General features: G+C 44.3%; 1 protein-coding gene across 1 annotated transcript in view; it reads right to left on the bottom strand.

Moving 5' to 3' along the window:
* The window catches only part of ITIH5 (inter-alpha-trypsin inhibitor heavy chain family member 5), a 98,756-nt gene that overhangs the window by 59,210 nt on the left and 12,157 nt on the right, over positions 1 to 27,389 (bottom strand). Inside the window, exons 4-6 of the mRNA XM_021715228.1 lie at positions 17,040 to 17,203; positions 15,916 to 16,017; positions 12,860 to 13,110 (exon numbers count right to left, since the gene is read on the bottom strand). Coding sequence (XP_021570903.1) covers positions 12,860 to 13,110; positions 15,916 to 16,017; positions 17,040 to 17,203 — 517 coding nt within the window. The remainder of the gene's footprint in view (positions 1 to 12,859; positions 13,111 to 15,915; positions 16,018 to 17,039; positions 17,204 to 27,389) is intronic.

The following is a 27,389-nucleotide window of genomic DNA, read 5'->3' as shown; positions in this document are numbered from 1 at the left end:
GATATGAGGTCTCACCAAGTTGCCCAGGCGGGTCTCGAACCCACGGGCTCAGGCAATCCACTCACCTCAGCCTCCCAAAGAGTGGGATGACAGGCTAAGCCACCAAGCCCAGCTTTGCGGAGGTTCTTACAATGTGTTTGCTCATCTCATGGTGGTTGATTGATGAGCACACCTGCCCACACTGCGCTGAGTGTTCAGCAGATTCTGGCCGAAATCGGCATGACCTCCACATCTCACCCTCCCACCCAATCTTGCTTGTGTTTCTCAGATGAACAAAGTCCTCAAAAGGAAACGTTTTGCCTGTGTGGAAGAGGTGAAACACAAAAGGGCAGAAGCACGAAAAGGCATGAAAATGCGCAAGCTCAAAACTCTTTTGAGCAGTAGGAAAAGCATCTCGCTCGGTGTATTGCGTAAAACGGCAAGGACTTTGAAGGTGAATCAAGTTTAAACATATTTACCAAATGTTGCAAGAACTCGAGACTCCTTATGGTAGTAAAAAGCTGGAAAGAAAATTCTGCATTGAAAGAATGTCTAACAGCTTACTAGAATGATCCAGCCTTTTATGAAGAATGCAAAATAGAATACGTGAAGGAAAGGGAAGAATTCAGGAAAACTGGAATTTCTACCCCAAAAAAGATACAGAAGCTTCTCACAGCCTGTAGCAAATACTCAAATGACACGCAGAGGCCAGACTCGGTGGCTCAGGGCTGGGCTCAGAGGCTCAATCTGTAATCCTAGCACTTTGGGAGGCTGAGGCGAGTGGATTGCCTGAGCCCGCGGGTTCGAGATCCACCTGGGCAACTTGGTGAGACTTCATCACTACAGTAAATCAAAAATTAGCCGGGCGTGGTAGCGTGCGCCTGTAGTTCTGGCTATTTGGATGGCTGAGGTGGAAGGATCGCTGGAGCCCAGCAGGTCGAGGCTGTGGTAGCTGGGAACGTGCCACTGCACTCCAGTCTGGGTGACAGAGTGCGACTCCAACTCAAAAAAAAAAAAAAAAACGACACTCAGAAACTCTAATATTCATGGAAGTCATTTCATAGCCCAAATCACCTTAAACAATAGGCTCAAGATAAGGATGTGTGTTTGCTTTATCCTAACTAAGGAAATACTGATTTTATCTAACATAAAGATTTTAAAAACCGAATAATCATTATTTGGAAAGGACAGACACATCGTAATGAACATTCATAGCAGGAAATTCAATATATATTTTTTATATAAACATGTTGATATCATTATATGAAGAACAATTTTTATAAACTGCAATGCAGTCAGTAACTGTCTGAAAGCCCCTGCAAATTATATGCAAAATTTTGCATGTGTCCTTTTTTTTTTTTTTTTTTTAATGAAGAGATGGCATGTCACTCTCGCCACATTCTCCAAGGAGTCTCAAGAAAGTTAAGAATTGGTGGGGTGTGGTAGCTCATGCCTGTCATCCCAGCACTTTGGGAGGTGGAGGTGGGAGGATTGCTTGAGTCCAGGAGTTAGAGACCAACCTAAGCAATGCATCTCTACAAAAAATAAAACAAAATAAAGTTGGCCAGGTGTGGTGGTGCATGCCTGTAATCCCAGCTACTTGGGAGGCTGAGGCAGGAGGATTGCCTGAGCCCCAGAGGTCGAGGTTACAGTGTGCTATAATCATGCCACTGTACTCCAGCCTGGGTGACATCGTGAGACCCTGTCTCTAAAATGAAAAAAAAGAACTATGCTCATGAGTGCTATTAAGCACACCTCTGATTGAGTCTATCTTATGGTGACAAAGCGCTTTCTATATAGCACGCAAAGGTTGAAGAGAACAAAACATGCTGGAACATGGATGTTAGTCACAAACAAACACTCTCCACCTAGACAACCACACAGGGGAAAAGAAGCAGCCAGCTGCTGTGGATAATGTCCAAGGGTGAACAGATTTAGGAGCCAAGACCTGTACTCATGGACACCAGCTGGAAGCGACGCCCTTTGGGCAATGGACAGAGGGGTTTCCTGGCCTCCGTTTCCTGCGGGCCTGGGCCTTGGCTGCTATGGGAGAAAGGCAGCCAACACGTGGACTTTGACGAAAGGACTTCCCAGGTAACACAGCTGCTTGCCACCTCTTCAGAAAAAGGCTAAGTTGTCCACGTTTGTTGATGGAACCTGCCCACCAGAGGCCCATTAAGGCAGTTTCTTAACTACACGGTAGTCAGAAATGCTATGAATAACCGGGCAACAGCACTCAGATGCAGTAGAGACCAAGTTCAAGTGAATCAGCAGAAGATTGAAAGAAAAACGGGTAACACTGAGGCAGTGAAAACGGGAAGAATTTGGTTAAATACCTTCCTAAGTCTCTTATTATATACAATTTTCTTATTGGCAAGGATTTTTCTTCCCCCCCTACACTGATGTTTGGCATTTAATTTGATTAAATTAATTAATGCACTTGTCTTTTTGCTTATTTATTTTGAATGGGAGTCTCACTCTGTCACCCAGGCTGGAGTGCAGTGGCACGCTTATGGCCACTGCAGCCTTGACCTTCTGGGCTCAGGCGATTCTTCTACCTCAGCCTTCCTAGTAGCTGGAACCACAGGTATGCACCACTGTGTCTGGCTAATTTTTTGATTTATTGTAGAGACGAGGTCTTGTCAAGTTGCTCAGGCTGGTCTTGAACCCCTGGGCTCTGGCAGTCCTCTCATCTCGACCTCCCAAAGTGCTGGATTTACAGGTGTGATCTGCACCGTGCCTGGTCATTATTTTAAGTCATTTGGGAAGATAGCATTATATAAATATGACAGCAACATTCAGCATAGAATAATAATGCAAATTGACAGCTGAAGGGGTTCGCAGTCAACTCTGGTATCTTCTAGTTAAGTGATGTTAGCCTGGGCTTCTCAGCAAATTAGCTTTCTTCACTGCTTATTGAGTGCTCTTTCTTCCTAAAAGAAGCCATTCCTGAGTCTCAGTTTTCCATATTGATCGACTTCCTGGGAGAGACTTGCATGAAAACAAGTGCAAGCACATATTCTAGAAGTTAGCCCTCAAACATATCCATCTCCCTTCCTGCCATCATTTGGTGTTCACTGAAGACCCAAACACTAGCTGCTCTAGGGATGTGAAACTGAACCAAATGGAAGTCCACCCCAAGCAGGGCTAGCGTAGCAAAGGAATGTGAGGTTGAGAGATTTCTATCAGATTCCATTACAGAACTCCTCTTGCATACAGGCAAAACAGCCTCATAATTGACAAAAGCTCAGAGGCATTTTATGGAGTCAATCTTACAACATCTTCCTTTCTTATATATAAAACAGTCAACTCTACACAACTATTAGAATGATTACTATAAAACAAAACACAGAAAACAGCAAGTGTTGGCAAGGATACGGAGAAACTGAAACTCTTGGGGGCATTGTTGGTGGGAAGGTAACATGGTGCAGCCACTGTAGAAAACAGTGTGCCAGTTTCTCCGAAGGTTTGATTTACCACAGGACCCAAAAAATCCACTTCTGGATCTAGACCCCAAATAATTAAAAGCAGGATCGAGAAAAGATATTTATTTGCACACCCATGTTCATAGTGGCATTATTCACAGGGTCCAAGTGGTGAAAGCAACCCAAGTGCCCACTGAAAGATAAATGGGTCAACAACAACAACAAAGCATATATACAAGGGGTGCCACAATGTATGCACATTTTAAGAGATGCTATCTAAATGTATTCCTTTTTGAGGTTGACTTGAATTGCGGTAGCAATGTGCAGTATGACATTTGCTCAACTGGGCTTCCACTATTTTCTTTGCCTGCCCTGCCTGTCACATGGTGATGCCAGCATTCATTTGATTAACACCATCTTTTGAGTGAACACCCTGCTTAAAATGTGTACAAGTTTTTTGGTACCCCCTGGATATATGCAGTGCAATACAATTCAGCCTTTAAAAGGAAAGAAACTTTGACACAGGCTACAACATGGATGAAATTTGAGGACATTATGCTACATGAAATAAGCCAGTCACAAAAAGACACAAACCGTAAGATACGGCTTATGTGAGCTATCTAAAGTCGTCAAAGTCACAGAGACAGAAAGTAGAATGGTGACTGCGGGGGGGCTGGGGCGAGGGAGAAATGAGGACTTACTGGGGACAGAACTGTAGTCTGGGAAGTTGAAGGAGGTCGGGAGATTGACCTACAACCACATGAATAAGCCGAACCCTACTGAACTGAACTCAGAAATGGTTGAGGTGGCAAATTTATGTTATCTGCCTTTCACCGCAATTTATAATTAAAAAAAAAAAGTTTTCGGGTTCGAGATCCGCCTGGGCAACTTGGCGAGACCTCATCTCTACAATAAATAAAAAAATTAGCCGGGCGTGGTAGCATGCGCCTGTAGTTCTAGCTACTTGGAAGGCTGAGGCAGAAGGATCGCCGGAGCCCAGCAGGTCAAGGCTATGGTGGCCGGGAGCAGCCACTGCACTCCAGTCTGGGTGACAGAGTGAGACTCCAACTCAAAAAAAAAAAAAAAAACAGTTTTAATCTCCTACTCTAAGTTCTTCAAGGGTGGTGACAACGTCTTGGACGTCTTTCGATTCCACGTGTCTAACCCAGTGTCGGAAGCATGTGAGAGCTCACGACAAGCTTTTTGACCTTGAACGTGACAATGACTAAACACATCAGCACACAGTCAGGCAGATGATGGACAAGCCCTTCAAGAGAACTGAAGTGTCTCAATCTGTCCATGTTTGGGTGGGTGTGGCAGACGCCCTTGGTGGCCTATGTCCCATCCCCGGCCCACCTCTGGTTTCAGCCACAGCTGTGGTGGCCCATGACATACACGCTGACAATGCCCGCCTCCCACAGCAAACCGAGACGGCAGCAAAAGGGAATAAAAAGAGTGAGTTTCACCGGGGAGAGGAGGTGGCTTGCCAGTCCCAGGCTAAGGAGAGAAGGCCAAAGCCTCCCTGCCTCTCTCTTGGGTTGAACGAACAGTAGCCAATGTCAGAACAAACCAGATAACAGGGATTTTTTTTTTCAAACTGGCATTAAAAATCAAAGCAAAACCAACTATGGGGCCAAATGATTCATACCTGAATAATTTCCATGCTGAACAACACTGGAAACCCTCGCATAACAACCAGATTGTTTCCTGGCAACAGGACAGAGATTTCACAAAGGCCAAGCGGGGTCACACCCTCCAGCTGCTGGGCGCACACTGGCTCCGGGGCAAGGACATGGACCTCGGGCTTAACAGTCCACAACAATGCAGCCCTTTAATAGGGCAGAGTTGCCAGATTTAGCAAATCAAAACACAGGATGTCCAGTTACATTTGGATTTCAGATACACAATGAGTAATATTTTAGTATTTCCCCAATATTACACAGGACATAATGTTTATCTAAAACTCAAATGAATCTAAGCATCCTATATTTCATCTGGCAATTCAAGCAAATGGGATTTTTTTTTTTTTTTTGAGTCGGTGTCTCACTCCGTCTCCCAGGCTGGAGTGCAGTGGCACACTCACGGCCACTCCAGCATCAACCCGCTGGGCTCCGGCGATCCTTCTCACCAAGTTGCCAGGCTGGTCTCGAACCCGGGGCTCAGGCAATCTACTCGTCTCGGCCTCCCAAAGTGCAGGGATGACAGGCTGAGCCACCGAACCCGGCCTCAAATGGGAATTTATCCCGATCTTTGTAACCAGAGTCTTCTGGAACCAAAGCGAATTAGTAATTCTGTGCCCTAATCCTTCCTTCGAGCAACATAAGCATTGCTCGACCTGCAAAATTAACCAACATAAGCCACAAAAGTGCCGAACACCTAACAGCACTGTCATCACCGACAGTTATTCGTTCCTTAGTTCCTTGAGCAAATATTTACCGAGCACCCATCCTCTGCCAGCACCATAACGGGTGCCTAAGAATACAACCTCAAGACAGCCTACCCAGCAAAGGCAGAGTCGTGACATTAACAGACCAAGGAAAAACATACTGAAAATTAAAAACAGATTAAATTCAGCCCCTTGTGGGGCATCTCCTGAAATGCAAGACACTGTGCCAGTCTCAGGTGGAACAGACTTGACGTTGCAGGATGTGTGGGGTCAGTAACCTATTCTCAAAGAGCTGCAGCCGGACTCGGTGGCTCAGCCTATAATCCCAGAATTTTGGGGGACTGAGGTGAGTGGATTGCCTGAGTCCGCGGGTTTGAGACCAGCCCGGGCCACTTGGCGAGACCTCGTGTCTACAATAAACCCCGCTCCCCCAAAAACATTAGCCAGGCGTGGTAGCATGTGCTTGTAGTCCTGGCTACTTGGAAGGCTGAGGCAGAAAGATCGCCAGAGTACAGCAGGTCAATGCTGGGTGACCGTGAGTGTGCCACTGCACTCCAACCTGGGCAACAGAGTGAGACTCCAACTCAAAAAAAAAAAAACAGCTGAAGTGTCACCCACCTTATCATCCAATAGGAACTGTAATACAGCTATATTTCACCAGGCACAGTGGCTCACATCTGTAATCTCAGCACTTTGGGAGATGGAAGCAGGAGGATTGTTTAAGCTCAGGAATTCGAGACGAGTCTAGGCAACATAGCAAGACCTGGTCTCTATAAAAAATTAAAAAATTAGCTGGGCATGGCGACGTGTGCCTGTAGTCTCAGCGACTCAGGAAGCCGAGGCGGAAGATCTCCTGAGTCCAGGAGGTCAAGGCTACAGTGAACCATGATCATGCCATGGTACTCCAGCCTGTGTGAAAGAGTGAGAGCCCAACTCAAAAAATAAAAATAAAGCTATATTTCGAGTGGGTCTCTTCTTCCCAACTACACTTCCTGAGTCCTCAGAATGATTTGAAGATCAACATTTTATAGGAAGCTTACATCAGAATGAGATGATTAAAAAGCACCCTCAGCATCAAAATTACTGTGTATGTCATGATTCCAAAAACGATTTTGGCAGAAGAGTTTGCATTGATGACAAGATCCCTGATGACTATAGGCAAAATAACGTGAGAGAAAGTGACAAAGAAGACGCCTTACCTATTTCATTCCTCCTTTGGCTTTGCTTCAGTGACCCTCAAACCTGACTAGATGCTATCGTAAGCTGAAGAAGTTTAAAAAGAATTCCAGACAACAGTCCTACCCCGGACACGGGAATTCTCATCCATTTCCCACATCACGACTCTGCCTTTGCTGACCAGGGTTGTATTCTTAAGCACCCGGTGTGGTGCTGGCCTTGAATGGGTGTTCAATCAGTATTTGTTCAAGGAACAAAGGCATAAAAAACTGTTGGCACTGACCTTGCTGTTGGGTTTTCAGCACATCCCTGGCTTACGTTGGTTAATTTTGCCAGGTCTTGGGTCCAGCTGTTAGGAAGGTTTTCAGCACTTTTCTGGCTGCTGTTGGTTAATTAATTTAACAGAGAGTAGAGTGACCAGCCTCGAGTCAATCACACAGATGAAATACATTTCTCAGTGTCTACTTTTGGAAAATCACACATCCCACGGACATTCCAGGAAAGTGTTCATTTCAGATACTCTGTTCCACTGAGTTCATAATACCTCAGAATATTTTGTGGGGAGAGAAATTGGAGGAGCAGAGAGACCAGGACTGAAGAGAGAAGAATTTCTGTCTTTCACTGAATACTTATTTGTAACCCCTTACATGGTAAATAATACATGTGCACTAACTATTTCAATAATAAGAAATTACAAAGAGGGACTCCAAAAAACCTGTAATTTATTTATAAAAATTGGGTATTTATTCTTACATGTTTAAACTTCAATCCTCTTCAAAGTACTTCAAAGTACTCTTTGATATAACACACCTATTAAGAAGATTTTTCCACTGCTCAAAACAGTTTTTGAACTTGTCCATTTTGATGCTTTTTAGTGCTTCTGCAGTTTTTGTTTCACGTTTTCCCACATTGGCAAAATGTTTTCCTGGAGGACTTTTCTTATCCAGAGAAACAAACAAAAAAAAATCACTCAAGGCAAGATGGGGCATGGCGGCCAGGCCGTTTTGGGTCAAAAACTGCTGAACTAGTGCATGGTGTGGGCAGGTGGTTTCGTCAATCACTCATCATGACATGGGCAAATGTGCTGAAAGAATCTCCAAAAAAAAAAAAAAAAAAATTCACTGAAGCTGATCGCAACCTCTCAACAACACTTGTTAGTACACTGATGCTGATGGGTTCCTAGAACACTTACGTAGCGGGGGGAGCCTGTTCTTCAAGGGGCCCGCCCTCTAAAGATAATTCCAGGTTTTGGGGGAGTCCCTCCTCATATAATGCTATAATGCGTCGCTTTCAAAATACATCTCACAGACTTGGCTTGTACATGGAGAAGGGGTCCACTAATTTACAACCCAACAGATGTGGGTCCAATTCTGATACACCAGACAAGTAAACTGAGGCAAGGGTAGATTATATTGCTTTGAGTCTCTCTTTCTATCTTATAAAATATAATCTACCCTAGGGAGAGAATTGGAATTTGAACTCACACTCTCAGAAGCTTACAGTCTGCTGTTTAATGAAGAGGTACAACGGTTGATGTCATGAACTTGGAGTCAGACAGATCTATAATTAAGCTCTACTTCTATCGATAATTAAATATGAGACTTTGTCCATATTCCTGAAACCCCTGGAAATCTTGGCTTCTTTGTAAATAAAATAGAGTTTTTAAAAAATGGCTGGGGCTTGGTGGCTCAGCCTGCAATCCCAGCACTTTGGGAGTCCGAGGCGAGTGAATTGCCTGAGCCCGTGGGTTCAAGACCCGCCCGGGCAACTTGGCGAGACCTCATCTCTACAATAAATCAAAAATTAGCCGGGTGTGGTGGCGCATGCCTGCAGTTCCAGTTACTTGGAAGGCTGAGGCGGAAGGATCGCTGGAGCCCAGCAGGTTGATGCCTGGGTGGTCATGACTGTGCCACTGCACTCCACCCTGGGCAACAGAGTGAAACTCCAACTCAAAAAAAAAAAGGGGGGACCTTGTCCATATTACTGAAACCCCTGGAAACCTCAGCTTCTTTATAAATAAAATAAAGTTTAAAAAAAAACTACAACCTAAGAGGGCTGTCATAAAGATCGAACGAGATGATATTCTAGGCAAAGCGCTAAGTCTAATATCCAGCACATCGTTGTAAGCCTTATCTAGCATTGCAGCCCTAAAGATGAACACGGGTACCAGTGGTCGGAGATGCGCTTAGGCAAACTGCAGAAGTCTAATTTCTTAGCTACAGCCAGATTCAGCCGAGGAATGTCCCGGCCTGGGCCACATCTGTACACTTCCAGCTCAAGTGTTGGTGCAAGCCCGATTCTAGTCTGATCCCTACCCTGGATTTCTTTGGGAAACATGCAACAGTGTCCAGACAAAATCACAACATCCTGTGCTCAGGCTACCACCCTGCAGGAACAATAACAGCTGGTCTCTAAAGGAGGGGAAGCAGGACAGTAGAAAGGGCATTGGTCCACTGCACCTGGCTCTGGGAAATGCTTGTGAAATCCCCACATTCTGGAGAGCAAAGTATCTCCTTCAGTACAAAGAGCTAGGAAAAGAGTCTTAAAAAAGGAACAGAATCCCACGATCAATGGTCTGGAGAAATTCCTCTGAGATACTAACAGGCCCTGAATATAAACAGTAAGCAACTTTTTAAGCTATCAGTTGTCATTCATACCCCTTCAAACAGAACACACACTTAAGATTTTTATCAGGGAGGTAAGATTTTCATAGAAAAAAAGTAAATGCAGGCCTGGCACAGTGGATCCTAACTGCAGTCTCTGCACTTTAGGAGACTGAGGCAGGAGGATTGCTTGAGCTTGGGAGTTTGAGACCAGCCTGGGAAGCATAGCAGGACTTCACCTCTAAGAAGAATCTTAAAAAGTAGCCAGGCATGGTGGCATGCCCTGGAGCCCTAGCTACTCAAGAGGCTGAGGTGGCAGGATCATCTGAGCCTAGAAGGCTGAGGCTGGTGAGCCATGATTGTGCCACTGCACTCCAGCTTGGTTGACAGAGTGAGACCTTGACTCTCAAAAAAAAAAAAAAAAAGGCAATCTACAGATTGGGAGAAGATATTCACAAACTATACATCTGACAAAGGACTCATCCAGAATCTATAAAGAACTCAAACAAATGAGCAAGAAAAATGCAAACAATCCCACTAAAAAGGGGGCAAATGACATGAACAGACATCTCTCAGAAGAAAATACACAAATAGCCCAAAAAATATGAAAACTGTTCACCATCACTTGTAATTTAATGCAAATTAAAATCACAACGAGATACCACCTTATACCAGTCAGAATGGTCATTATCCAAAAAATCAAAAAACAATAGATGCTGGTGTGGATGCGGAGAAAAGGGAACATTTACACACTGTCGGTGAGAGTGTAAATTAGTACAACCTCTATGGAAAGCGGTGTGGCGATTATTCAAAGAACTAAAAGTAGATCTACCATTTGATCTGGCAATCCCAATCCTAGGTATCCAACCTAAGGAACAGAGGTCATTATATAACAAAGACACCTGCACCCACATGTTCATTGTAGCACAATTCACAATGGCAGAGATGTAGAATCAACTTCAATGCCCACTAACTGATCAGTGGATAATGAAAATGTGGTATCCATACACTATGGAATACTTCACAGTCACAAATCATGTGAATGAAATCATGTCTTTTGCAGCAACATGGATGGAGCTATAGAGTTCGTCATCCTAAGTGCACTGACCCAGAAACAGAAAACCAAACACCACATGTTCTCACCCCTTTGTGGGAGCCAAATAGTCACAAAGATGGAAATAATAGACACTGGGGACCCCTACAAGCGGGGAGAGAGGAAGGGAGTTAGAGTTTAGAAGCTACCTATGGGGCTCAATATTCAGTATGTGGGGATGGACCACCTGAGATCCAATCCCACAGTATGTACATGTAACGAACACACATATGTACCCCTTGAATCTAAAATTTAAAAAACGTAAATATAAGGTGATAATAATCACGATAATAATAATACTTAATTGTCAAGCTCTCACTCTGAACCGGGTGCTTTGCATACACAAATGCTTCACAAGAACCCACAGGCTAGCTATTATCCCTGTTTTAAAGATATGTAAGCTGAGTATCACAGGGTTGCAGTCATGTTCTCAAGGTTATGGTTAATAACCAAACTAAAATCCATGAACCATATCACTGCCACCTGCATGACCTATGAATGGGCTATAAGGTTTCATGCCACTTCTTTTTTTTTTTCTGAGTTGGAGTGCAGTGGCATGCTCATGGCCACTGCAGCCTCGACCTGCAGGGTTTAGGTGATTCTTCTGCCTCAGCTTTCCAAGTAGCTGGAACTATAGACACACGCCACTATGCCCAGCTAGTTTTTGTGATTTACTGTAGAGACGAGGTCTCACCATGTTGCCCAGGCTGGTCTCGAACCCTCTTGAATCGCCTCAGCCTCCCAAAGTGCTGGGATGACAGGCTGAGCCACCAAGCCCAGCCTCATGCTACTTCTAAATGCCAGAAACTTTGATATTGTTTGTTTTTTCAGGTAGATTTGGATTGAGAATGTCAGGCTCAGTGTTTAGAGTCTAAGGACCTGCATCTCCCTCAGAGTCAGGAAACGCTCAGTCTTTTAGAGCAAAGGACATCTCACAGACAGTCAGTGATGGAACTGGACACTGGGGAGGAGGCGTATTTTCCACACTGTTTGCTCTTCTGTAGACCAGCTCAGGCCCTGGCTATTTTTGTCTTATGTTAAATGCCATCATTCTTGCATCCCACTTGTTATTTGCCCCCTCTCCTGCCAATCTCACTGCTAAATATCCCGGTTCATGAAGCTTCCTGGGCTACTCTTTATTCTGTGTAGCCGCAGGTCCTGAATTCAGATTCTGCTCATTTACTTATCTCCTCACCAAATTAGCACTTCCCCACCCTTGATGTCACAACTACCAAGCATCGTGTCATTCCATTCCTGGTGCAGTTTTTGAAGATTATCTGTCTCATTCAACTTGACACTGACCGGCCTTACTGATATGTTAAATATACAGCCCGACGCAAGCAAATATTTCATATAAGCCATTCGTTGAAATTAACATAGTGACTGAAATTAGACATGAAATTTATCATCATCATTTCAACAAGTGGAATGCTATCCTAAAAGTCAGAACTTGGGAGAAACCTGAACTTAACGTTCCTGCAATGAACCAAAATGTCTGTCTCTTAACTCTACAGTACACATTTTTCATTATTTAATTTTACAAAAATATAACCTATTGCTGATTGTTCAAAAACAAATTTTTAGAAGATGTTTTCATAATCCCATACCCCTAATATAAAATGAATCTTTTCTATAAAAGACTTCCTAGTCTTTTTAAAATCAGTTTCACATTTAGCATATTTCACATGATCACATATGTATAATTTTGCCTTTTTTCCCTATCACATGCTAAGTTGTTTTCTAATCATAATTTACTAATCACTTCAGTATCATTGAATATTTAGGCTGATGGAGTGTCTTTGCTATGACAAATGTTATGAAACAGTTTTATGCATATAACATTCCCAACATTTTGACCAGGCATGGTGGCTCACACCTGTAGTCCTGGCACTTTGGGAGGCCAAGGCAGAAGAATTGCTTGAGCCCAGGAATTCAAGACCAGGCAACATAGCAGACCCTGTTTCTAAATAATAATAATATAATTAAATATCCCAATATTTGAGATGATTTACCTAGCCTAGATTCCCAGAGGTGGTATTACTGTGTCAACTTTGCATGTTGCGATCTTTCTAATTCCTGCAAAAAATCCAAAGCCTCCATTGAAGAGGTGCCATCCCCCTTACAGCTTTCTCTGAAACCAGGACCCAGCTCTGAGCCACCACCACAGACCTGAGGGAACTCAGCAGCCAGTACTCACCTTCCCCTCGCCCACTGCCCTTCTGCCTGCTGTTGTGAAGTGGGGGCACCTCCAGCGAGGCGATGCCTGCTGTCTCCAGGATGCTCACGTCCACGGTCAGCCTCCCGGCCAGCTGCTGGGGTCGCACACTGATGACATGCTCGTACTTGCCAAGGCGTCGCTGCAGAAGTTCCTCATAGTTCAAGAAGAAGGCGGCTTTGTCCTTGCTGGGAATCACCAACGAAGCTCTGAACGTCTCAGTCCCCTTCTCCCTGTCAAGAGAGAAAGGATCCCAGGGAGATTGAGGGTAGGGTAGAGCCGATCAGGGCACCGGCCACACCCTCTCCACCAGCCTGCCAGGGAGGCCAGTGGGCAGGACAGTGTGAGTCCTGAGAAAGGAAAAATAAGTTAATTTTGGAAGAAGTAGAGACCCACGCTGGAGGAAGGTTATCAAGGGTGGAAGGATACCGAAGAGGAGAGAATTCAGAGACTACTCACCTCTCCTGCCTCTCCGAGACAGACCCAAGGGGCCGTGGGGAAAGGGAACATTTAAGTAGGTGAACTTAAACGAACAGAGAGATTTAGAGTCAAGTTTGGAATTGAGTTCTTTCCTTTATAGGGATGATCAAGTGAGCTCTGACATCACACGTTGCTTTAACATAGCTAATTTATTAGGTTGCCACACCTTGGTGAAGTTTGGGATGTGTGTTTGGAAGGAAAGACAAGGAATTGAGGACTGCAAAGCTTACAAAAATACAAACCATTCTGGATGACTTCGGTCCTTGGAGTGAGGGTTTCATTATTCAAAATGGCAGACTGACCCCCAAAGGACTAAGCACGGGAGGGACAACCATGAGTGGGTAAGACACTTCAGAAAGTTTCCAGAAGACTCGGGGGATTCAGCAGAGCAAGAACTCAACAGCTAAGAATATGCTGGAAGGGACCGCAGCAGAGCCAAACTGTCTGGCAGAATCTTAGGGAGACGAATTCAGGAGGATGTCACAAGATGGAATGGAGTAGGGGAGGACCGGTGGGAGGATAATTCCAAGCCCATAGATGAATGATTGACTAAACTGATAGGGGCAGACCATGGTGCCTCATGCCTGTAATCTCAGAATTTGGAGTGGCCAAGGCGGGAGGATTGATTGAGGTCATAAGTTTGAGACCAGCTTAGGCAACAAAGTGAGATATTGTCTCTATAAAAAATTTTTTAAAGAAAATTAGCCAGCCATTGTGGTGTGTACTAGTAGTCCTAGCTATTTGTGGGGTTGAGATGGAAGGACAGCCTAAACCCAGGCTATAATCATGCCACTGCACTCCAGCTTAGGCATCAGAGTAAGACCCTGACGAAAAAAAAAAAAAAGAATAAAAACAACTAACAACTAAGCTGATAGCCTTCCTCTATTCCTCTTTCCCAGAACTGAAAAAGAGACACTAGTACTGAGATGAGAGGGTTAACTGAGCATAGGGAAAATGAGTGAAAAGAGACTGACACCTAAACTCATTATTATAAAACTTGAGAACATCAGAGACAGAAAAGATGTAAAAGGGATGATGTTAGACCACATTAGACGTATCATCAGTAATACTAGATGTCATAAGACATTGCAGCAATGCCTCAAAGTTCAGAAGGAAAAGTATTTTGACCTAAAATTCCATACAAAGCCAAAAAAGTAATCAAGGTCTCATAAGTTTAACTTTCATGAACCCATTTTGAGAAGGTTACTTCAGAAAGTACTTCAGTCAAGTAAAAGGTGAAAACCAAGAAAGAGGAAAATGTAGAATATAAGAAATAGAATAATCCAGAAGAAAATGAAAATAAGTCCCAGGGTAAAAGTTTTGCAACAAGGCTGCAAGGCAATGATAATATTTCAAGGATCAGGAGACATACATGCTTTAACAGCCTGGAAATCAGAATGTCTTCTAATCAGTGATGTCTTTGAATTACTGTTGGTCAGGCATTGGGGTAGCATCTATGTTAAGATAGTAGGGATCATCCAAGATAGTTTAAGTACTGTGGAATTGATGGAAGAAGAAATAAAATAATAATGTAAAATTTTGGAATGCAGAAGAAAAGTAAGAGTATTATAAATTTGCTAAATTCTCTTTCTTCACAGTCAAAACTCAACAGATAATGTCTTATCTTTACCAAGAAATCAAGAAAAAGCATGACTAACATAATATTCAGAGTTAGGAAGGTAACTACACAGAAAACTAAATACAGAAATCTTAGAAGTGAATGCTTCTTTTTTTTTTTTTGAGTTGGAATCTCACTCTGTCACCTAGGCTGGAATGCAGTGGCATGCTCATGGCGACCTCAGCATCAATCTGCTGGGCTTAGGTGATCTCCCTCCGCCTCAGCCTTCCAAGTAGCTGGAACTACAGCCACATGCTATCACACCTGGCTAATTTTTTAAAAATTTATTGTAGAGACAAGGTCTCGCCAAGTTTCCCGGGCTGGTCTCGAACTGCAGGCTCAGGCAACCCCCTCGACCTCTCAAAGTGCTGGGATTACAGGCTGAGCCACTGAGCCCAACCAGAAGTGAATGTTTCTAAGTGAGAACTGAGACATGGGAGTAGTAAAATTTTTCTTTTTATTATAAACACATATCTACTATATTGATAACCAGATATATTTATTATTTTGGTTTAAAAAATAGGCTGGGCATGGTGGTTCACGACTGTAATCCCAGCACTTTGGGAATCTGGGGTGGGAGGACTGCGTGAGTCCAGGAATTCAAGACCGGCCTAGGCAACATAGTGAGACCACACCTTTACAAAAATTTTTTAAAGAAATTAGCCGGCCATGGTGGCGGCTACCTGTAGTCCCAGCTACTCAGAAGGCTGAGGCGGAATGATCACCTGAGCCCAGGAGGTCGAGGGTGCAGTGAGCCAAGACTGGGCCACTGTACTTCAGCCTGGGCGACAGAGTGAGACCCCAACTCAAAAAAAAAAACAAAGAAGAGAGAGAGATAAATACTTGGAGGAAGGGAAGAGAACAGGATGAGCAGGCAAAGGGTGGAAAACCGACACTTTGCTGAAATGGACTTTTAACTTCTTAGTGAACCACAACTCACCCATTCTCTTCTGTGGTTTTATTCCTTTTCTCTTTTACTCTGTCGCCATTCTTCTTTTCTCTCCCTGTAATTTCGCCCTGATACACCTTATCTCCGATAAGCCTGAAACACAAGAGACAGCTGTGCCACCACTTGCACTTCCAGGACAAATTCAGAACATGGATCTTATAACCATGACAACCCTGGAAAATATTTTTATTTGGATATGCATACAGCAAGCATTCCAGACTAGGGCACCACCCTCGAATCATTCATTTCATTCCAGGGTAATTTTCCACTGGTCCAAATGGTAAGACCCAACCCGTGGTGCCCTATGATCCTCCAGGAGGAAATCAACCGTCAGATCTGCTCCAACTCCATGAACACCCACCAACTTGAGTTGAGTAGGAGAAGGGCCGAAGACTTGACAGCTTGCTGAAATGGATTTGTAATCCCACTGCTTACCCATGATTATTATTTTGATTTCATCCAGACCAAAAATGAAACCCAATGCCAGCGCCATTTTGCATATCGTCACTTCCTGGATCAGAAGAAGAGGAAACACACTGAATCTCCGATGTCAAAGGTTCCATGCTGCCTTGCCGTGTGAGGACTCAATGTAACCACGGCCTCCTCAAAGCTACCCCCTGATCTCCCTACCTAAAGAAGTCCCACTCAGTCTGACTTGCCATCTTTATAACATTCATGACTGTCGCATATTATCTCATTTATTACATTGTATACTTACCTGTCGACTCTTTCTCCCCACTGGAGTTTCTGAAGCAGAGTGATATTGTCTTTTTCATACAAGTATACCAATCCTCTTGAAGAATTGGACACTCGATTGTTGGAAGGAAGGAAAGAAAAAGGAAAAGGAGGCAAGAAAGGAAGGAAGAAGACAGGGATAGAATTTAAAAAGAGGGCAGAAAGGAGGAAGGAAGAAAGGAAGGGAGGGAAGAAGGGAAGGAAAGAATGAATGAACAAGTGAATGCATGAACAATTCAGCAAAGGAGTCAACCTTCTGATCCATATACCATCTACTGGGATATAAACCCGCAGTCAAGAGACTGCAGGCCTCACACTATCTCAGGCTCACCCTGACTCCCCACATAGAAACCTTCATCTCTGACCAGCGTGTCACTTACATGGTGAAGTTGGTGATGAAAGCCGCAGCTGGAATCTGCATCTGGAACTCAACTTGCTGGTCCTCGGAAGCTCTGTTCAGCATTCTGCAGGTGACCGTGGTGAAAGCATAGCGAGAAATGATGGTGGACTTCACTGAGAATTCTGTCATCAACGGTTTGGTTTTCTGTAGGAATCAAAACACACAGCATTCTCAGCAAGCCATGGAAGCATGACTCAAACATTTGGGCGTAGGTGAGGTTCTTTTTTCTATAAGGGAAATAGTCTTCCATTTGGGAGCCTTTATCTTGTCCTGATATCCCATTTTTAACCTCCTTCACTTGTAAAACAACCTTGATTGAACAATCATTTCGTAACATACAAGCAAAAAAAAAAAATGTTCTAAGAGACAGGGTTTCACTCTGTTGCCCAGGCCGGAATGAAGTGGTACAATCACAGCTCACTGCAGCTTCAAACTCCTGGGCTCAAGCCATCCTCCCACATCAGCCTTCTAAGTAGTTCATGCACCACCATGCCCAGCACAAGCAAATCTTTTAGCCTAGTGTTAACAAAAGAACACAGGGAAGATGTCCAATTTAACAGAAAATACACATGGCCTAAACAGTTCCATCATTATTGGAGTTTTGGAAGTAAAGTATGCGATATATACAACACTTTCCTATTGTCACTTTTAGATCACATTGGCAGGGCCATTGAATTGATCAAAACATCAGAACATGCCTAAACAAATTCTCATATTTTTATAATTAGTTTCAAGATCCACTTAGAGAAATGATACACCAGGGGTTTCCCATCTGGGTTGCAGTCAAGTTATTAAAAAACAGGAATCAATATTCAACTCAACAGAGAATTCAGGGAATTCAAATCCAGAGAAGAGAAAAACTAAGTCTCTTCTAATTAAATTTATCCCCGAAGCCTCTGATAAGGACAGCAGCTAGATGGTATAAATTTTAAAAACCTATTAAACTCTTCAGGGTTTTCTCTAGCCGTTACAACAGTGACACATCTAATGACAGCTGGTGGCAAAAGCCTGAAGAAGGAAGGAAACATTCATGAGGAAAGCCACAAGCCACTGCTAACAGAGTGATTACCTAATTGACAAGCATGTTATGGGCCAACTATGTCTGGCCCAAATTCATATGTTGAAGCTAACTCCTTAATGCGATGGTATTTGGAAAGGGAGGCCTTTGGGAGGTAATTAAGTTAGATGAGGTCATGGAGGAGGACCCCTCATGTTAGGGTGAGTGCCCTTATGAGAGAAGACACAGAGGTATCTCTCTCCACACGCATGCACCAAGAAAAGACTTGTGGGTACACGTTGAGACAGTGACCGTCTACAAGCCAGGACAAGAGCCCTCAGCACATACCAAACCTGCAGAACCTTCATCTTGGACGTCCAGCCTCCAGAACTGTGAGATAAGAAATTTCTGTTGTTTCAACCACTTAGTCTACGGTATTTGAGTACAGAAGACCAGGGAGAGCAAGACGAGGCATTATCCCATGACAGCCTTGGGACAGACATGGGAAGCAGAGGAGGTCAAGCTTGGTGAGGACACACACTATCCAGGCCAGCAAGTCATGGACGTGGGACTTGAACCCAACCCCACATGCTCCAAAGTCAGCACTGGCCACTATTATGTCAGGCTGCCTGGCCACCCTTTTGAGGACACGTCCCACTCATCTTCACGCACTCATCTCTCGGCCTGGCCTGGACACAGCAGCAGGTGCTCAATAAATGTTGAATGCCACCGGCAGGCTATGATAGGATTCTACTCTCTCCTTTGGCGACTACAGCCTACCTAGGCAATGTTTACTTCAGCCCCTACCTGCTTCATTAATTTATTGACAGCCTTGGGCTTATTTTCAAAATAGATATTAGGTTATGACCTGTGGATGTCAAGGTAGATTGCTGCTGTGATATACAATGACTATCACAAACTCTGTTTCAAAAGTTTGCCACAGAGGATTATTCTATTTGTGCTTTTGTTTGATTGTTTTTAGTTGGTGTCTCACTATGTTGCCTAGGTTAGAGTGTGGAAGGACAATCATGGCTCACCCCAGCCTTGACCTCCTGGGCTCAGGTGATCCTCCCACCTCAGCTCGAGTAGCTGGGACTACAGTTGTATATCACCACACCCAACTAATTTTTTGAATTTTGTAGAGAGGAGGTCTCACTATGTTGTGCTGTCTAGTCTTGAACTTCTGGGCTCCAGCCACCCTTCCACCTTGGCCTCCCAAAGTGCTGGGATTATAGGCATGAGCCACCACACCCAGCTGGATTATTCTGTTTAAACAAAGATTTACTCATAACTGTTTGAGTCAAATCATACCCTGCACAGCAAACCGCCAAAAGCGTAAGAGCTCATTTATGCAATGGATTCGACTAGTGACTACAGCTATGAAGCACGTCTGAGGGTGGACTCCAACACCCAACCGAGGGTGGGCGCCAAGATGCAGAGCCAAGCTCATGAGTGAGATCAGAGAATGAGCACGTGCTCAATGCAAAGGTGTCAGGACTGCTCATCCTGGGGCAGGCCGTGGCACGACTTGGTGACCCAAAAAGGCTCAAGACTCATGGGAACAGCCTAAGGAGAATGTTACGGGCATATTTGTCAGTTTTAGAAAGCTAGAAAAGATGAACATATGGAGTTCAGTTGAGTAATGACCAAGCTAAACAAAAAAAATCTGAGCATAGTTGAAAGATTTTTCCCTAAAACAGGAACAGACACCCTCCAGTTGGGTCTGAAAAGGAATGATTTCAAAGCTGTGGTTCTTGGAGTATGGGCCCCAGACCAGCAGCACTGGCATCACCTGGAGACTTGGAAGAGATTCTGTGCCTTCATCCTAAACCCACAGAAGCAGAAGCTCAGAGGAGGGGTCCAGCAATCCACAGCGTAACAAGCCCTCAGGTGATTTTGGCGCAGACTCAAGTTTGTAGAGACGAGAGTTCACTATGTTGCCCAGGCTGGTCTCCTAAAGTGCTGGGATTACAGGTATGAGCCACTGCACCCAGCCAGATTATTCTATTTAAACAAACATTTACTCAAAACTTAAAATGTTAAAGCAATGTAATGAGGTGACACTCTTCCTGTATTTCTTCATCTATAAAGTAGGAGGACTTGAATAAATGACCAGAATCACATCCCCATCTGAGGTCCACAGATCTAAGGCAAAGTCCAAGGTAAAGAATAAAACCCTGGGGTTTAGGAGATTATTTCTGAATGCAGAATTAACGGGACTGTACAATTTTTTAAAAAATCTGTCTCTCTCCCCTCGAGGGATTTAAAATAAAAAAAAGAGATTCTAGATTTGTTTAACCAAATGCTTCTGTTAAATTATCTCATTAAAAGCATTCACTCCATTTCAGTAAAGGCAGTGAGCGTTAAGCTGGTGGTGGTGATGCTTGTGACCTTAACAGCTTGTCAATCTGTTGGGTTTTTAAATTAAAACTTGCATCTCAGCCGGGCTCGGTGGCTCAGCCTGTAATCCTGCACCTTGGGAGGCTGAAGTGAGTGGATTGCCTGAGCCCGTGGGTTCGAAACCTGCCTGGGCGACTTGGTGAGACCTCATCTCTACAATAAATCAAAAATTAGCCGGGCGTGAAAAAACAAACAACCATAACTTGAGACTGAGATGAAGTGTTCACTTCGATCTGTGTTATTTCTGGAAACAGGTTTTCTTCCCAAGTTATCCTTGTTGTTGTTGTTGCCTAGGCTGGAGTGCAGTAGCATGAGCAATGCTAAGTGTATTCTTTTATCTCCAAATCTGGGTTGCGTACAAGAAATGGCCCTCGGCTATGCTCTTATGACTTTGTGAAGAGTCTAAAATACACCGTACATGGCTCTGATTTATAGAGATGAGTTGGACAGTAAGTAGGAATCGATGCTTTAAAAAAAACTCCTGTGAATTCAGGAAATTCTGCCTTTATCATTCTCTGCTTTTTAAAACATTTCAACTAGATTTTTAAAAATTGTCAAGTAACATATGCACATGTTAAAAACTTCAAATTACAATGAATATAAGTGAAAAGAGTTTCCCTCCCACCCTGGGCTCACAGTTCTAATCCTCAGGGATAACACTGAACAGTTTTGAAATATCCTTGCATACATTTAGAGAGTACCGATTTGCTTTAATTTCACCTAATGATACAGTTTGTTCATCTTTCTTTATCTATGTTCCAGTTGTCTCCAGCTGCTTCACAAACTGCTCTAAAACTTAGTGGTTAAGCCCAGCAGCAATCATTGTGTTTTCTCTCAGGAGTTCTGCGGCTCAGGAATTCCAGAAGGGCTTGGCTGGGAGGCCCGGCCGTCTGCAGTCAGAGCATGGCTGGAGCTGGAACAGCACATTGCTGAAGCAGCTCAGGGTTGGCTGGCCTCTCTCCATCTCACATTGTCTCAGGGCTCCTCCGTGCAGTCCTTCCACATGGGCACGTGTAGACCCACTCGCAGCACGGGCCTCCGCACACAGGAGTCAGACCTGTTAGCTGTAAGCTTCCCTGGCTACCTGGTAACTTTCCCAACAGCGAGGTGGATGCTAGAACCCCTCTGACGCCCTAGCCTCAAAACTCACATAGCATTCCTTCTATCCGACTCTGGTGGTCAAAACGGTCACAAAAGCACACTCAACTTCAAAGGCAGAGGGCACAGGCCTCATCTCCACGGAGAAGGGGCATGTCAAAGGGCTGCCATCTTTGGAGAGCCCATCTGTCACTGAACCAAAAAATCTACCTCCTTTTCGAAATAGCCCAGTACTACATTTTATGGATGCATTATATTTTAATTAACCAGTCCCTCATCATCCATCAAAGCTTTATGCTTATTCTTTATTATTGTTTGGCACTCTCTTCAGACGTCCCTACTCTCTCACTCATCTGCTACAGTAGGCAAGCTATGGCCTACAGGCCAAGGGGCTTTGTAAATAAAGTTTTATTAGAACACAGCCACATCCATTTGTTTACATTCTGTCTGTGGTTGCTTCCCTGTTATCAATGGCAGAGTAACTGAGCGGCTGTATGGTTCCAACAGAGACTGCACGGTCTGCAGTCTAAAATATTTACTGTCTGTTCCTTTGAGAAAAAGTTTACTGCTCCAGCTCATCACTGTTGAAACAGATAAGGTCCTGATATCAGTCACTTATATATCTCTACCAATTGGTGCATTTTAGGGAGAGATCCCAAATTAAATGGCTTCTGGCCATTTTTAATTGACTTACACAATCTTTAAGCACTTTTCAAGTTTAGGAAACAACACTTAAAAATCGAGAAATGTTACATAAAACTCCGTCATGCCTACTTCTGATGAAACAGAGGGCAGGGCCACTCTGGCGCACATTCCCACAGGACCATAATCTGCTGGGAGTAATAGGGGCTGCCACTTTAGGTCAGACTCACACCCCCTACTCTCAGCTTTTCTCAGACCCCACCAATCCCAACTGTCTCACTGACACTGAGCTGAGAGACAGTAGCCATCTCTACCGCGTTTTACTGGAATTTTAAAAATTTCCAGCCCATTTCACTCATTTACGTCCTCTACTCTCCTAGATTAAACATGGTCGCAGTTTGCACACCCATGTTTATAGCAGCCTGGTTCAGCGTAGGAGGAAAACAACCTAAGAAGTGTCCAAGAACACATGGAAGCTACCCCAGGTATCCCCTGACAGATGAATGGATAAGCAAAGTGTGGTCTGTCCATACAATGGAATATTCCTCAGTCTGAAAAAGGAAGGAAACCCGGTCACATGCTAAAACACGGGTGAGCCTTGAGGATGTGCTGCTGACTGAAATAAGTCAGTCACAGAAAGACGAATCCTTCACGATTCCGCTTACATGAGCTACTAAAAGCAGTCAAGATGATAAAGGCAAAGAGCAGAAAGGTGATTGTCAGGGGTTGGGGGAGGGAAGAATGGAGCGTGAGTGTTTGGTGGGTATAGTTTCAATTTTGCAAGAGGAAGGATGGGGGTAATGGTGGTGCAGCGATATGAATGTACTTGTGCCACTGAACTGAACATTTAACAATGGCTACCATGTCAATTAGGTGTGTTTTACAACAATAAGAAAATCAAAAGGGGGCTGGGCGTGGTGACTCAGGGCTGTAATCCTGGCACATTGGGAGGCCAAGGCGGGAGGATTGCTTAAGCCTAGGAGTTCGAGACCAGGCTCAGTAACATAACAAGAACTCGTCTCTACCAAAAAAAAATTTTAAAAATTATCTGGGCATGATGGCACACACCTGTAGTTTCAGTTACTCAGGAGGCTGAGGCAGAAAGATCGCCTGAGCCCAGCAGGTCGAGGCTACAGTGAGCCGTGACCGTGCCACTGCACTCCAGCCTGGGCAACAGAGTAAAAGCCTGACTCGAAAAAAAAAAAGAAAAGAAAAGAGAACAATTAAAAGGAAAAAAATTAATAATCACAAATTCTTTGCTGCTCCTCCCATTGAGAGGTGGAGTTTAACTTGTTTCCCCTTGAATCTGGGCATTAGTGGGTTGTTTCCGCCGTAGAATGCACCAGAAGTGGGAGATCCTGGGACTCTAAGGCCAGATCACGAGAAGCCTCACAGCTCCCCTCTACCTCCAGGAGTACTCTCTCTGGAGGTCTTGAGTTGCCATAAGGTGTCCAGCTGCCCTGAGATTGTCATGTGGACAGCCCATGGGTAGGCAGTGGACAGGAGCCATGGAGCCATCCCTGCCCAGGAGCCAGACATGAGTGGGAGTTTGTCCCGAGCCCTCCAGACCAGCCTGTCTGGCAGTAGAAGCCACCACTGAGCGACCTCCCATGACGTCATGAGCCAGAAGAATCACCCAGCTGAGCTCTGCCCAAGTTCTGCCACAAAATGACATCACACAATGGTGGTTGCCTCAAGCCACTGAGTCTTGTGGAAGATATTCATGCAGCAATAGAAAATTGGACCACCCACCTAGTCTCTGTAGACACTTGAGTTTGCAGCTTTGCTTGAGCATGACTTACCCATGGGTGGAATGTAGTCATTTTATTAGTTAATTCTAACTCTACGCTGTTTCTGGTCTTTGCACAGTTTGTCATGTTTGCAAACTAGGCTTATGCATATTAGAAATGCCCTTGAGGCAACCCCTTCAGGTCCCCTCCCACTGTGGGAGTTTTTCTGTCCTCTCTATAAATCCTGCTTTCTAAAAAAAAAAAGAAAAAAAGAAGAAAGAAATGCCCTTGAGACCCTTCTGGACAAGGTTAGGGTATCACTTACAAAGACAAAATATATTGGCCAGGAGTGGTGTTTCACACCTATAATTCCAACTCTTTGGGAGGTTGAGGTGGGAGGATCACTTGAGGCCAGGAGTTCAAGACCAGCCTGGGCGACATAGTGAGACTTCATCTCTATTTTTAAAATAATAAGAAAAAAGCCGGGCTTGGTGGTTCAGCTTGTAATCCCGCGCCTTTGGGAGGCTGAGGTGAGTGGATTGCCTGAGCCCACGGGTTCGAGACCCGCCTGGGCAGCGAGACCTCATCTTTACAATAAATCAAAAAATCAGCCGGGCGTGGTAGTACCTGCCTGCAATTCTGGCTACTTGGAAGGCTGAGGCGGAAGGATCGCCGGAGCCCAGCAGGTCAAGGCTGCGGTGGCCAGGAGCGGCTACTGCACTCCAGTGTGGGCGACAGAGTGAGACTTCAACTCAAAAAAAAAAAAAAAAAAGAAGAAGAAGAAGAAAAGACAAATGTGAAGAAAAAGAGCATCTCAAATCCAACCCCCTCACTTCCTCAATATAGGCCACAGTCATTTACTATGGGACTTCACCAGGTCACACAAGTAACAAGTAGTCACTCCTGGAGGGCGTCCAAAGCCCCTGAATTCCAATCCTGCCTCTTTCGTGAAAACAATTCCAATCAAACACTACTCCCCTTCTTCCCCCCTGCCAGGCCCGGCAACCACCACGATACTGTTTTTATACTTAGCATGTCTTTGGAGTTCCATATGTTATTGGTTATCTAAAGATGATCGCTGCAAAAATAAAATACAGAACTCCAAAGGTGCTCAATATGATTCCATCTTTGCTGCTGATTCAAAAGTCACACGTGAACCTCCATTAATGTCCATTAAATGTATACACTGAAGGCACAGGGCATTAAACTGAATCTATCTGCCCTGTAGTCATAGTCTGACGTTTTCCAAAAATCCTTCTTTTCAATTTACCATTGAATTCTTTTATATAACAGTAGAATACTACTGGGGGTGCATATCAAGCATACATCTCAGGTAAGCAGACGTCTGCAGCTCCAGATATATGCCATTCCAAATAAAACACAGCTCCTTCAGCTGGTGGGTCTTGCCCAGGACTATTTTTAAAATAACTGAAAATCTGCTTTATTTGGTACACCTGAGACTATTTTTTAGGTCATACCGATTTGTCCTCATTTATGAGAGAAGAAATAATCTCATTAAAGTTATTTATTTATTTTATTGAGTTGGGGTCTCACTCTGTCACCCAGGCTAGGGTGCAGTGACACAATCACAGTTCATCACGGTCTCAACCTCCTGGACTCAAGTGATCCTTCTGCCTCAGCCTTCCAAGTAGCTGGGACTGTAGGCATGCCACTGCACCCAGCTTTTTTATTATTATTATTTTTTGAAGAGATAGGGGTCTCACTATGTTGCCCAGGCTGGTCTCGAACTTCTGCGCTCAAGCAGTCCAATTTCATTACATCTAAAACACAAAAATGGGAAAAGGGCACCTGACAAAGTATAGCATTTCTTACAGTAACTTCTTAAGCCTTAAATTAAGATTAAGGATGGAGCAAATTTTTCTACACGATTACATCAAGTATATGAAGCATAGTTTATGGACCCAAGGGACAGGCTGAAAGAGTTTCAAGGAACTATTTTCATTTTTCTACTTCTTTTTTTTTTTTTGAGTTGGAGTCTCACTCTGTCACTCAGACTGGAGTGCAGAGGCTGCTCCCGGCCACCGCAGCCTCGACCTGCTGGTCTCCGGCGATCCTTCCAAGTAGCTGGAACTACAGGCACGCGCTACCACGCCCAGTTGATTTTTTTTTATTTTACTGTAGAGATGAGGTCTCGCCAAGTTGCCCAGGTGGGTCTCGAACCCGCGGGCTCAGGCAATCCACTCACCTCAGCCTCCCAAGGCACGGGATTACAGGCTAAGCCACCGAGCCCGGCTCATTTTTCTACTTCTGCCATTTACTCTCCCGAGGGCCCCCGCAGCTTCTGACACACTATGGTCTTGTGTTTCTGTTACAGCTCCCTGAGTGCTCCTAGAACATAATAAATCAACTAGGTGCAAGTTTCTCCCCCGTCAGAGTTCCCATCTAATAACTCTATTGTTAGACTGTGATCATGTGGAGAACAGAAATCAGGGTTTCTTTCTTTCTTTTTTTTTTTTAAACCCACAGCTCTCAGGATAGATAAAAACTGAAAACAGAACAAAACAAAAATATGGAATTGAATTATCTGAACCCAGCACAATGAAAGAAACCCACATGTACCAAACAAGAAAATGTAGTAAACTAGCATTTATTAAATACTTTTATAGACTAAATTCTACAAAAGTTTGAGAGGAAGTGTTCACACGGTTCCTTCTCTCAAGGAATTTATAATTAGGTTGGGGAAAAAATGTAAACAATATAAAGTAACAAAGGAAGATACAGGGCAGAGAAAGAGAAAGAGACATAGATGTAGGGAGGAACAGAGGGACAGCAGAACAGATGGACGGATGGGTAGATAGACAGATCGACAGATAGGTAGATAGATGGTAAATAGATAGAGATCTTAACTGTAAGACCTTCCAGATGGCTGGGCACAGTGGCTCACGCCTGCAATGCCAGCACTCTGGGAGGTCAAGGCAGAAGGATTACTTGAGCCCAGGAGTTCAGCACCAGCCTGGACAACATAATGAGACCTCAGCTCTCCAAAAAAAAAAAAAATTAGCCAGGGGCGGTGGCATATGCCAGTAGTCCCAGCTACTCAGGAGGCTGAGACAGGAGAATTGCTTGAGCCCAAGATGTTGAGGCTGCGGTGAGCCGTGATTGTGTCACTGCACTCCAGCCTGGGAAACTGAGTGAGACCCCAACTCTCTCTCTGTCTCTGTCTCTCTCACACACACACACACACACACACACACACACACACACACACAGACACACACATTCAGCCCCACCCGGTCCCTGACTCTCAGCTTTGCCAGGAGGCTCTGCTGTGCCTACCCCTAGCCCCACCCCCACTGACAGAGACACCCCCATTCCAGCACCTGCTTCCCGATGGTCTCTCAGATCAGCTCAAATCTCAAATGACCTCAGTCCTCTGGTCTCACCAAACCCGAGTGCAGAGGCTTTCCCCTCCTCCTCCCTCGGGCTATCACCCTTATTTTCT

The sequence above is a fragment of the Carlito syrichta genome, unplaced genomic scaffold (assembly GCF_000164805.1).
Source record: "Carlito syrichta isolate Samal-C Ts95f unplaced genomic scaffold, Tarsius_syrichta-2.0.1 Scaffold306869, whole genome shotgun sequence".
NCBI classification, from domain to species: Eukaryota; Metazoa; Chordata; class Mammalia; order Primates; family Tarsiidae; genus Carlito; species Carlito syrichta.
This window is presented reverse-complemented; position numbering and strand designations above follow the sequence as displayed.